General features: G+C 37.2%; 1 protein-coding gene across 1 annotated transcript in view; it reads right to left on the bottom strand.

Annotated features, from left to right (window-relative positions):
• Positions 1–3,069: 3,069 nt before the first annotated feature.
• PDE1A (phosphodiesterase 1A) overlaps positions 3,070–13,375 on the bottom strand; it is a 146,603-nt gene continuing 136,297 nt past the window's right edge. The window contains exons 14-16 of the mRNA XM_032190666.1: positions 12,393–12,665; positions 4,528–4,647; positions 3,070–4,199 (exon numbers count right to left, since the gene is read on the bottom strand). Of these exons, the coding sequence (XP_032046557.1) occupies positions 4,571–4,647; positions 12,393–12,665 (350 nt within the window). The 3' untranslated portion in view covers positions 3,070–4,199; positions 4,528–4,570. The remainder of the gene's footprint in view (positions 4,200–4,527; positions 4,648–12,392; positions 12,666–13,375) is intronic.

Raw genomic sequence — 13,375 nt, 5'->3', positions numbered from 1 at the left:
TGACCAGGAAAGTAAAACTGTCCCAGGAAAGCTGCTTAAATGTTTGTATAGTGTATTTGACAGAGAACACTTTCTTTTCTTTATAGTATTAAATGCCATTTCTACTCATTTTTCCATATCTGTGTTTTCATTGATTTGATTTTTTAAATAATTATTTACATTTGGATGCACTCCCCTCTCAGATAAGTCATTGCTAAGCTACTCTAGACTTAAAATTTTAAGGTGTTACTGAAGAACGTTAGTTATCCTTACCTTTTCCACTTCGTCATGTAATAACTCCATAGTCAGTTAAAAACATGCATTTTATACATTACAACTAGGGATATTGATTAATTTCTTAATTTTAAGTTATTTTGGTCTCAGTAGTGGCTCGATTGGCTTCTGGCATACTTACAACACATGATAAGCCTTCAAGTGTGTAGCTGAAAAGGGAGAGCATCTGGGATAAAGGAATTGCAAAGTACATGCTATGAAGTAGATGTCTGTATTTACTACCATCATGCAGCTTGTTAGGATGTGATGCAAATCCAAGCCAATGAGACTCTTTCCATTGATTTCCATTTGTAGCAGGATGAGGCCCTGTACCACTGAACTCTGCTGATTAAACTTATGGTATGGCATAGAGGCACCTCTGAAAGTCGCACCCTTCCTGACAAATGTTTGCTAACATGAGCAGTCCCAGCAATTTCAACAATGCCAGCCCATGTTAAAATTCTGGGGAGAAAATACTGCTTTATTGGTTATGACTTCCTTCATATGAGGGCTACTTTAGCAGTAAAAGTTAAGAAGGAAAAGCTTACTTGTTTTCAAGAGTGCTATGAGATACAAGTGAGTTTGTATGACAGACTGGCACAGTTATGGAAAAAGCACGGAGCTGCAAGCAGGCAAAAGGTGTGGAAACAACCATTTATGATCTGTCACTTTCCAAAGGCAATCATATGCAAATGAGCAAATGCTTCAGTAAAGCAAATTTGTAACTAACATTCAATAGCTTCATGATCCTTGCCCTCAAATCAAATTTATTTAGGAATATCATCATAGGAAATACGGACAAATACAGCAGAATAAAAACACACAGTTGTAGATTGCCTTGTTGAAAATTAAATAAAAAAATACTGGCTAGATCATAACCCATAACAATATTACATAATATATTTGTCAGATATCTCAAGATAAAAATACAAAATAAAATTCTTGAGGGCTAATCTATAGCTACATTTCCTCAGTGTGCTCAATGCAGGGGTACATGCCCATAATGCTGTGGGAGAGATGCATATACAAATACCATTTCTTATGGCCCCATGCAGTGTTTTGGTAGTGCAGCCTTGCAGGTTTCAGAGAGAAATTTTTGTTCAGGAGAGCCTCCAACAAGAAGCCCCTCTGCCATCTGAATGTGAATTCCACCCAAGGTCAAAGCCTTAGCTAACACATGGTTATTATGGTCTTCTCCACCAAAGTAAATTTCTCCTCAACCAAATAACACAGTAAGTTTTGGGTCATGTCCAGATAAAACCTTGCTAAGAATAAAGGAAGAAAGAAAGAGAATTAGCTGGCTTTAAAGAAAAAGTAAGGACTCTGCTTGTATTTCAGTAACATCTACCACAGTGATTAAAACTGAATACAAATGAGCAAGTAGGAATATTTATACACAAATCACATTTCTATATTAATGAAGGAGATCTGCAGGCACTGAGTACCTCCTGTGAGATCAGGAATTCCTCCTAGCCTCTGCAGTGGGAGATCACGGGGCCAGGTATAACAACAGGACACCAAGAGCCCCACAGAATGCTCCCAGTAGACTGCAGAATCAGCTATAACTTCTGATTCTATTTCCAGGAAAAAACTTCTGCAGACCATCTCAGTGGTGATGGGACAGAGATACAGAAAGAAAAAGTCAAGTTCAACTATGGTAAAAGTCTGAAATTGAAAATACAATAAGAACATTACATTTTGATTGCTCCTGACTTCTGTTCTCAATGAATCATAAATCACGATATTGAAGAACATTACAAAGATATAACTGGCCTAATTTTAAAAAATATCAGTCATCTTTTGATCTTTTCAAATTTGGTGGGACTGCAGATGCTCAACACATCTGAAATAAGGTCCCATGTTTTGAAAGAAAAGACATAAAACCAAAATTCTCAGATCTTAAACAAGATTTTCTACTGCCATAAGCTATGACAACTTACAATTAAAAAAAAAAAAAAAAAAGTCTGATATAAACAATATGCTTCTTCTTTTGTCATAATGACAATAAGAAACCATAAGATGGTTTACATTTCATTATAAAGGAAAAAATGTGCCCAACATTCCCCAAAAAGGATTGCAAAGGTGCATGGAGTGATCCCAGCTACTAATGATTTGCTCAAACACTGGTAGATAATATATAAATTCTTAACTCTTAGCAAAAAATATCAATTGCATTATAACATATATGATACAATTTCATTCATTAACATTTCATTCTTTAACTGCACTGTACAGAACTTTGTCCATGCCAAATACAAGCCCTGGACCAGATACACAAAACAGTTTAAATGCACTTTTTACAACCTATATGCACAAATATTTCTTAAGTTAAAACTATGCACACTAATTATGCATAGTGTGTATATGGCTTACATATTCAACAACAGAAATTCCACCTTTTGGCATGCCCTTATCCCAGGGCTCAGAGCTTGTATTGTTCCCAGCTCAATTTCAATGGTTGTGCTGTCAGAAAGGAGACAGTCAAAGGTATGGACGTGTACGCTTCCCTCAGTACGGGGTGATTGGTTTACTATTCCTTCTTCAATTGGGACATAACGTGTCCGTATTGAGGCTGAGCCTGGTGCCTATGTTATGCTTGAGCTCTGGTTAGATCCCTGAAGCAGCAGGTGAGTAGTACACAGGCCTCTGCATAGAGGGGAGAGCCACTGCCCCCACGAGTCGTCTTCAGAGTGGACCATGGCTGATTGCAGACTTTTTGGTCAGTGAGGTAATAACCACGGGGTCCAAAAAGGGGAATGGGGAATGCAGTGACCCAACACACCCACGAGCATACAACCTGAAGAGGGGGGTGGAGGATTCCTGGTAGGCTGCAGCAGTTGTTGCAACAAGGTTGTTGGCGAGCTGCATGAGGCCAAGGGGCAAGCCAAGGGGCCTGTGCAGCTTGAGGGAAGCAGAGATGAACATGGAGTCTCTTTCTGGGCACAGCTGGGGCTGGATGGCTCATCCTGAGACTTCTTGCAGAGGTAACCGCCTGCATGCTCCGCTTTTGCTGCCTCTCAGAGAAAGATGCTCTGGTGTTTTCTTTTAATGAAACAAGGCAAGGAAGGACTTTGTTGCATTCTTGTCATTAGCTTTGCATTTGAGAAAAACCATGATATAAGGTCTTAGTGCCACCTTCCAGTTCTGCCTGAGAGGCAGAACTCTGCTGGAACAAAGCAATTTCCATGTATTCATGTAGCAGTCTCTTCCGCCTACAGAACAATAAGCACCAGCTTCACGGTAGGGCTGACACCACTGCTGTGACATCTGAGAAAACACTGTTGCACTGAGAATGTTTTAATCATAATACTGGATGCTATTCAATTAATTTTAAAGAGGTTTTCAAATACTGATTTCTTAAACACCATTTCTCTCCATATGGCAGCCACCGCAAAGGGAAAGAGTCATCATTCACACAGGCTCATCTGTACAACTCTAGAACTTCCCACACAGTTTACATATTTTTAATTCCAGATATTTAAAGGAAGCTAACGAGTAGAACTTCAACGTTGCATGCAGCATGGTTGCATGAACAAGTGTCTATAGCAACATCTCATTTTGACTTTCCACTTCTATTGGACACCAGTAGCAGTGACATGTAACAGCAATCCAGTGCAGATGATGATTGCCATGTTTTCACATGTCTCATGACTAATTGGAAATGTCTGGTGTCAGTGATACAACACAGCGAGGTTCAACTTTGGCTGAAAAAATTATTTTGGCTAGTTTAAGAAAGCAGAAAAGAAGAGGAAATAACAACAACAAATACAACTGAAATTCTGAGAGTTGTTAAGTGCCTTGAGTTACCAGCTCAGGTTTTAATGTTTTACACTTTTGATCATTTTGTCCAATCACTCTCCACAGAAACAGGATGATCCAAGAATAAGATGACAGATAACAGCCTCTGAGAGCACAGGTGCAGGAACAGACAGTGTTCTTCTTTTCTCCTGCAACAGGGTTCAAATGAAAATTTGTAAACAATAGGCCTTTAACTACTATCACTACCAGTATTTAATATAATTGAATCAAGGATTTATTATTGCATGTTTATTTAGTCTCGCATTAAAAATTCAGAAACGTAACAGAATTGGGTTTCCCTTCCATTGTATTGAATAACTTTTAAAGGGAAATAGAAAGCAGGCTATAGCACATACCAGTTTCAAAATTTTGTAATAAAACCACAACAGAAGTAGACCAAAGAGGATAATAATAACAATAAGTGAATCCTTATCATATAAAACTCTCCTCTTTATAGGAAATAAATGTCAAAATTACCTGTCCTGCCTGAAATGTCAGAAGCTTTTAAGAAACAGGAAATCTAGTTGTGTACCAGTGCTTGTTTTTGCTCAGTGGCTTTTACTATATCTTCTGATTTCTTACAGTGTATAGGCTCACCTGGAAGAAGAAAAAAATGTTATTGGGAAATCAAGCAAGGAAGTAAACCAAATAAATAGCACTTGCACAGCCTTAGACAAGCAGAAATGCTCCTCCCTTTTCTATCTGAAGGTTAAAGTGAGGGTTCCATCATGGCTTTCTTTAACTTCTTTCTTACTAAAATAAATATAGGAGTGACTTAACTGATCATTGTGGTTTATCCAAAAGGCAAAAGATAGAATGAAAGTGATAGACCACACACCATGAAACAAAAATACAACATTTACACAAGCAGTAATGAAGTGTTTTTTGTTTTTAACCTTCCAACTTACTGAAAGTCAAAATTCACCATCTGCAGAGATGTGCTGTTTAAATCCTCTTCGATGTAGGCATTAAAAATAGGGGCAAGTTTCACTTAGTGGAAGATGTCAATGTCAAGTTTTAAAAATTCAATTAGTTCAATCAGATAGGAGAAATGATATCAAGTGACAAGAGTAGTTTTCAAACTAAGTGATGCAATACAGATCTCAAACTTCTAATCATAATACTGAGTTCTTGCTTAAACTATTCCTTGAGTGATTTTGAATGAGTACAGCTGGGAAAATTACAAACTGGTTTTGGATAGTAGCTATGGGGGAAATGCAACAACCTTACAGTATTATATACTAGCTGTATGGTAACTTCTCAGCTTTAACCAATGAATGGAGTGGTCCCACCAGTGATTAGTAATGCTGAACTGAAAATGTGAAAAAGGAAAAGCACAGAGTCTCAAAAGTAGCAAAGGTGAGCTGGGAGAAGGGGAAAAGCTACAGAAATATAAATACAGGTTGGGGAAGACTTTTGAAAGACAAAACCCAAAGGCATGAGTTGCTGAAAGGGAAAGCAGTTGATGTGCAATTCAAATGGAAAATTGAAAGACAGTGAGTCAAAGCTGAAGAGGCTCAGAGTTTAGAAAAGAGAGAGAGAAGAGAGGAATGGGAGCTCATGCGAATAAGCATGTGGAAATAGCATGGGGAATAGCACGGGGAATAGCTGTGACATAGCATCACAGTAAACGAGAGAATTTTGTTACTGGTTTTTACCAATGTTTTCATTGCCAGGATGCTGCCTGCTCTGTAACTAGTGTTCTTCCCCTCATTTTTCTTATGTTAATGTAGTGTGCATGGCTGATAGACAGCCAGGTCTCTAAAGGATTTTGAAGCCTTATAAAATGAAGTAAAATGAATTAAAAAAAAATATAAAATTTCTCCAGATCTTCCTGCCTGCAGTTATTTTTGGAGAGATTCAGCAAAACTTTTATTATTATCTGTAAAAAAAAAGGGGGGGGGGGGAGGGGTATGAAAGCACAATCTATTGCTCTAAATATTTAATTTTCATACTTGACTTCGACTGATTAGCATGGTTTTAGGAGTGAGAGTGTTCTGTGAAGGCCTTGTGAAACAGGAACTGTGGATCTTCATTGAAACAAAAATGTATTAAAGTAAATGAAAATGTATTAATCTTCATAGAAACAAAACAATGAACTCTAACCCATACATAACATTCTTTGTGTCAGTGTGCCAATTTTATAACAACCTTCAAATGGTCACTAACAGCTTTTATCTCATAAACCGTATTCTTTTTATTAGCACATAGCTTGATTTTTTAATATCGCCTTCCCTCTGTCCTCCTCCCCGGCACAAGCACAGCTGCTTCTGCCAGGCCAGGCCCCGAAGCCCTGCAGTGCTGTTTAGCCACACACGGGGAGTGCCATGAGCAGCACACGGAGCTGTGATCTGCACCTGCTCTGCACGGACAGGAAGGGTTCCACCCGGCACAGTAAAACACAGTTGAGCACCATGGGGCTGCCACAAGACTGAGCCGCCACCAGCACTTGCATGGCATGGATGATAACTTGATGCCACCCACATGGCCGTAAATTAAACTGACATGTTGTTGGTGTGGGTTTGTGCTGTTTTACCTGGCTATCCTCCAGAGGCTCTCAGACAGTGACTGCTGAAGGCTCTGCATGCTTTCTATAACTCACTGTGACTGGATAGTCCTCTACTGTCACATGGGACAGAGTTACTGGTAATCTGTTTTATCAGAGATTTATTGTCTCCTTTACATTTTGACATTAAGGATTAATGTGGCTATCATCATGAGTGAAAAGTTAAAAGCATGCCAATTAGCCATTATAAATCATTGAAACACGGAGTTGTTTAATAAAACATAAGCAGTTTTTAAATGAATTTTCTAATTAATAAATCACTCAGGAGAAAAGGAAGATCATCACTTAAAAAAAAAAAAAATCACCTTATAATAGTTCCACTTAATCTTGTAACATTCAATTAAATGACAGTGAGATTGTGGAAAGGACAGAGGTGCTTCAGAGGAAAGCAGTGTTCAGTCCCAAGCCAAGCTCTCCTAACAGTGCCCGGTTCTCCCTTTGCACTGACCAGGACGTGGGGCAGAACAAAACCTGGTAATAAAATGTGATGGCGTATGAGAACTAACCCTAGAAAGAGATGTCATACAAGGAGGGTAAAACAATCCCTTTTCTCTCTCTCTCTCTCTTTTTTTTTTTTTTTTTTTTTTTTTTTTTTTTTTATCAGAGAACCCTCTCATAGCATGCCTAACAATTCGGTGACAGTTTCCAGGAAGGCAGATCATCTTCCCCTGTGATTACCTTTGTTTTCCATCCCTGTTATATTGCAATTTCTTTCCTACAGAATGCTGAGAGTTAGTTTTCTGTTTTTTATAAAGGACAATGACAGCTAACTTATGAAATTAACTCTGAGTAACTACGTTGCTTTTCTCCTTACCTACTTTCAGGTCTCTCTCCCAGCCTCAGAGCACCCTGGAACTTGCTTCTCCACCCAGGGTGAGTCAGCAAGCACTTTGGGCACTTCTTTAGCCTGCTGCCCCCATCCTTAGTACAGGGCTGGCAGAAAGTTCAGATGTAGAAAGATTTTGTACGGAGAGTGTTAATAATGCCCTGATAAATATATAGTGCTCCTTAAAATGATTAAAATACTCTAATTCGGAAACCAAGCCAAAATAAATAAATAAATAAATAAAATAATGAAAACAATGTCTTATGTATTCTACCTTCTTGCTTGCAAGTGAAGCATTCTGCTGAAAATTGCCTTGGTTAAAAAAGTGTCCTGTGTGAGTCTGCTGGCCATTAGCAGAGGAAAAGTAATAGAAAAATACTTGTTACTCCACATGGAGGAACAGTAGATGAGATACATAAAATAAAATTGAAAAATAATGGCCATTCCTAGTCAAGGCTGAATCTAGAAGGAATATGCATATATACATATATGTAAGTATATATATATGTGTGTGTATACATATATATATATATATGTGTATATATATATATGTGTATACATATATATATATATATATATATATATATTCTTTAATTCTTAGATTCCTGGTATCCACAGTTAGCTTCTCTCTTTCTCAACAGTCTGTTCTCATTTCTATCTGCATTTATTCATACATGGAAACATACACTGCTGTATTTCTTATTTTGGATTTTTACTCTTCCTGACTGTTCTGTATTATTTTTCCCCAGCCTTTGTTTATTCCCATGGAGAAAATATCTTAAAGAGAAAACAAACATAGTTAATTATGATGGCATGGTACACTCTATGTTCATACTTCCTGTGAGACTTAAGAATTTATATAAAGTTTGGAGAGGGCACTTGCACTATTGTTTTCCTTTGATATACCCAATTCCATGCACAAATACTACCTTATGCTAATGATTCCGTCATTCTGGACAGTACCAGACTCTTAGAATAAATGTGTTGCAGCCAAGACTGCAGTGAGACTCTCAGTCCTAATGGTCAGCACTCAAAAGCCAGTCATTACTCTTCAGTTGTCATCCACCCTGAGTCTCCTGCAAAATCATCAGAGCTATTGCAAAACATATTTTTTAAACTTAGTTATTTTTAAATTATGAATTAGTGAAGAATGTTGTGTACAAGTTGCAACACCAGTTTCTTATTTGTAATCTTATTTTTACTTTAAGAAGATTTTCTAAATATACATGTAAAATATTTCTCATATGTAACAACAAATTCTCACTTTTTTCTTGAACTAAAAAAAAACACTAAGTGTTTTAATTAATTCAGTATTTTCCATTAGAAAATACAGTTTCAATTAAATCACTTTTTTTTTTTTTTTTCATGTAGTGAGAAATATGTTCCGTCCAGGAAAACCAGAAGCAATTTGAGATAAGATATATATTTAGTATATACAAATGTTCCTCTGTTTCATCATTTGCACTTGACAAGATATTTTAATATGCCATCAATTTGTGAAAAATATGTTAAATGGGAAATTCTGTGAAAGAGTTTCTGCTGACTTAAAATATCATATTTAAATAGTATATAGTCAACTTTCTTACTGAAATAGTAATATGGCTGATCATCTGTCCTTAGGAAATAAAGTTCTAAGAATATGATGACATAGTTGCTCTGTAAGTCATTTCAAAAGACCAGAAAGTATTCAAAATAGCTTTCTATGACAGATTTAAATATTGAGAAAATAGGGACAATGCAAGAATCAAATGTTATTAAAATATAAATAAACCTATTTGATGAAATAAAAATGAAACATAAATGACACTGTGACCAATAAGCCCTAACAATGGAAGAAGGCTCAGTGGAGATGGGCAAGGGCAATGTAATATCAAATGACTTCAGATAAGTAAATTTAATATTAAACATTGTACCCTCAATCTGTGGAATATCTGGAAGAGCTTGTTCAGAGAGTACTAGACTGACATTGGTATGCTACAGAAACCAGGCAAAACATCAAGCTCTCCACTTTCCTGTGATTTATCTATGCTGGCATGTGAACACAAATAATTTCTGAAGGAGATGGCTGAGAGTCAATTCAACATACTGGAAAGAACAGAAGTTTTGTAGAAGTGTCTGCTACATAAAATGACAACTGAAAAGGCCTTCAAATAACAGATGCCTTTAAAAACAAAACCTAATCAATTTCCTTATTCTATCCATTGTAGTTCTCAATTAAATATTTGTGATAGTGTAAATCTTCAAGCAAAAGAGAAATCCAGACTCATCCTGTGGTTTTCTGACGGGAGGGACCAGGAATTACTTGTGACAGAGTCCACAAAAGGTTCATGAGACTAAAAAAAATGCTGTCTTATATTCTGTAGGCATAAGTTGCCTGACTAGGGATGTGCATTTCCACTGGAAAAATGTTAAGGTTTCCCAGGTCTAAACAGGTGAAAAGCCACTATTCTGGAATGCAAGATGCAACAAACTGGGAATGCATACGTTTGCTGAATAACAGTGTCATTCCCCGTGACAGCAGCAAGAACTGATGACTGCATTCATTAACAAACTGTAGCAGATGAATAGTTTCCAAAGTATTTTGAAGAACTTTTCAGAATGTGCCATAGCAGGGTGCATGTTCTATCAACAGCATGAAGCCTGTGCTTCTCACATATTTTCACCAGGAGGAAAAGGCACAGCATATAGTACAGAGCAGTTTGGAGAAAAGATCCTTTCAGTTCCATTTCACTTCCAAAGTATGCAGCAGTTTAGATCTTTCCGGTACAGATGTTTAGTTTCAGTAGAGAAGTGTGCATTATTATACCAAAACTTTCTGTGTCAATCAGCTAGAAAATCCATCATGGCTCAGGCATAAGTTGGTGAATACCAATAAGCATGCGTTGGCCCATAGCTCAGCCTCTGGAGTTGCCTTGAAAAATAATTTTCTGCTTCTCCTACTGTGTGCTGGATCACTTGATGCATCATGTCTCCTGATATATCTCCCCTTTTTCCGTGACTTGTTATCGTTCCATGGTTTAGGTACTGCTGCCTCTTTAGAGACGCAAGGGCTGAGTGCTGTCCTTGTATAAGCTTTGTTTTTTCATTCAGGACCCTACCAGTACTATTTATTTCCAGAAAACATTTGGATCTCTCTCTTATTTCTGCACCATTATTCATCTGAACTGTGTTTGACTATTGACATCTCAAGAGAAGAATCCTCCTTGGATTGGTGGAAATCCTGTTATTAATCTTTTTTACCATCTTCAAGAAAAAAATATACCTTCTAGATGACATTTGTCACTGGAAATAAACTATTACAAACTTGATCACTTCCTACCCTTTTTATAAATTTTGCAGATTGAAGTATTAAGATATAAGGCCTTCTGTAGCAAATTTCATGCCTTGGCAAATGAATTCCTCAGAAAAAGATTAGCTTTTTTTTCCAAAGTAAGAAACCTCTACTCTCATATGAAAGGTGGATTTTAAAGATTCACAAGGCAACAGAGTGCAAAAATTGCATGCCAAGTCGTATCTGATTTCACAAACAACATTTACGTTCATAAATCATCTACTGACACTCAGGGACAGCTACACCACAATGGCCTTCTTTACAGCTTGAAATACAACAGGTGTAATTTTTCCTACTGTCTTCCTCACCCAGGAAATGGGAAACTTTTCTAAGGTACTTAAATTTCAAATTGGACGTTAACAGAAAAAGTGGTACAAAAAATGCATGTCAAAGACAAAAACGTCAATTATTAGATGCTGTGGAATTAATTTTAGTGTAAATATTTTGATTTAGGACCCTAAATTAACTATCTGTTATTGCTGGTGGAAAAATAAAAATTAAAATCTGTCAACAACAAAACCATGGGTGCACTGAAATTGGGTAGAATGTTGGACTCCAGAATAAGTGGGAGTTCTCCATAAAAAAGATTTTTTAGAAATACGCCAAGTTATATATTTATGTCTAAGCTAAGCTTCATAAGCACTTCAGTGCTGTTGCTCAGGCAATGCCGTACTTCTGGCACAATATTTCAAGGCCCACTGTCAAAAAAGTATTAATGAATTTAACATTTTAATTAGAAGCGAAGAAAACAAATGCCATTATATGTTTTGATTATTCCGGTTACCCTAATACCTCAGATTTATTCTAACAATAAGAAAATTCAGACCGTATGAAAATAAAATAAAAATGCACTATGTCTTTCATTTACATTGCTAACATCTATTCATAATGCTTGGTCATCTTCAACTTGGTAACGTTTTAAAATCATCAGATACTAAACCACAGTCAGCTTGTGATAAAATACATTCCCAAAAAAGTATTCTGACATTATAGGATTTTTTGGCTGTTCTGCCTGTCCTGGAAACTACAGCCAGGAGACTGATCTTTTGTATTAAGAGCATGACCCAGTCCCGGGCCTACTACTGTTAGGAAATAGCATCTACATAAATTGATCAAAGTTAGATCAAAATTCACATTGTATTTAGTACAAAGGATGTACTTTACAACATAGTAGTCATATTAGGTGCCTAATCTAAGGTTGTGCATTTTAATAGCACAATGATTACAAAATGTTAGATAGTTCTATTTTGAAAGTTTACTTCATTCTTCAGTAAGGAAGCATATTTAATTACAGATACGCATCTATAGATTATTTTAAAATCACCCTTGCAGTTCAACTAAAAGTCTTGGTATTTTATGTGAAGGACTTTCTACAAGATACCAAATAACTAATATCAAGCAGATTATACTTGCTTATATCAAAGCTCTTTTATTTGATGGTTTTAGGACACTATTGCTTCTACATTGCCTGAAGCAACTTTCTTATGCAGGAGGTTTTACAACACCTTGTTTTGATATTTCACTACTGTCAGTGTTTGACAGGGAGATACCAGACACTGCTGCAGCTTCGCCCTGGACAGCTTCATTAGATTGACTGGTGCTTTGTGAAGAAGTATTACCATTCAGTGGGTCTGTATTCTGTGTTTCTTGCTGGGCATCGGTGAGATCTTTCTGGTTCGGATCAGAGTTAGTGCATTTTTCTGAGTTGGATTCATCACTCAGAGAAGTGTCGGAAGTGACTACTTGTAGGACGATGGATCTGGTAGGACAGGTTGTACCATCGCTTCCCTGACTACTCTCATTTTGTATGCTTCTTGTCTCTTCCTGTAACTGTGCATCTGTGGAATTTCTGCTCTGGTCTTTTTTCTGTTCATCAACATTTCTCACAAGTTCTACAAAGAGGGAACAAAATATGTGAATTAGATATGAAGGACATGCCACAGTTTGATTTCAGAGTAGGGACTGAGTTGCATATGGGAACACTGTGAACATAAACTTTCTGCATGAAGACGTGCATCGGTGTGTTGAATAAGGGTCAGATTCTGGTCCTGATTACACTATTGCAACTGAACCATAGTGGTCTACTTTCCAGTTTAACCTCCAATTTGACATTTTTATTTGGAGGCAACAGCAGCAAACACACTGTAAGCTGAAGGATGGGAGTAGGAGGACTCCATGCTGAAGCACCAGCAGTGGTACTCACCTCAACAGGACTGGAAGGGGCAGAGCTCATCAGTTCTGCAATAGAGAAAGGGCATGGAGGGGAACACCTTGCCAGGAAGGGGCAGGTGTCAGAACTGAAAGGAAGCCCTAAAGGAAGTTGGCTTCCCAGGCTGGAAAAGTCTAAGGCAGCTACACAGAATTTTGGCTGGGAAAAAAAAATAAAATAAAATCAGAAGGCTATATACATGCAGTCCAGTTCTGCTGCTATTATGGCTAGTGGCAGATACAGAATAGGAAGGAGGAAATATGGGGAAAATAGTGCTTCAGGGGAGAGAAGCTATAGAAACAAACAAACAAACAAACAAACAACTAATGGAATGCTCTATTCCATGCTGTGTTGCAGAAACTTGGAGATAAGTACAAACGAAATGGCCCAGAG

This window comes from Aythya fuligula, chromosome 6 (genome assembly GCF_009819795.1).
Source record: "Aythya fuligula isolate bAytFul2 chromosome 6, bAytFul2.pri, whole genome shotgun sequence".
In the NCBI taxonomy this organism is placed as follows: Eukaryota; Metazoa; Chordata; class Aves; order Anseriformes; family Anatidae; genus Aythya; species Aythya fuligula.
Note: the sequence above shows the minus strand (reverse complement) of the source record. Positions and strands in the feature narration are given on the sequence as shown.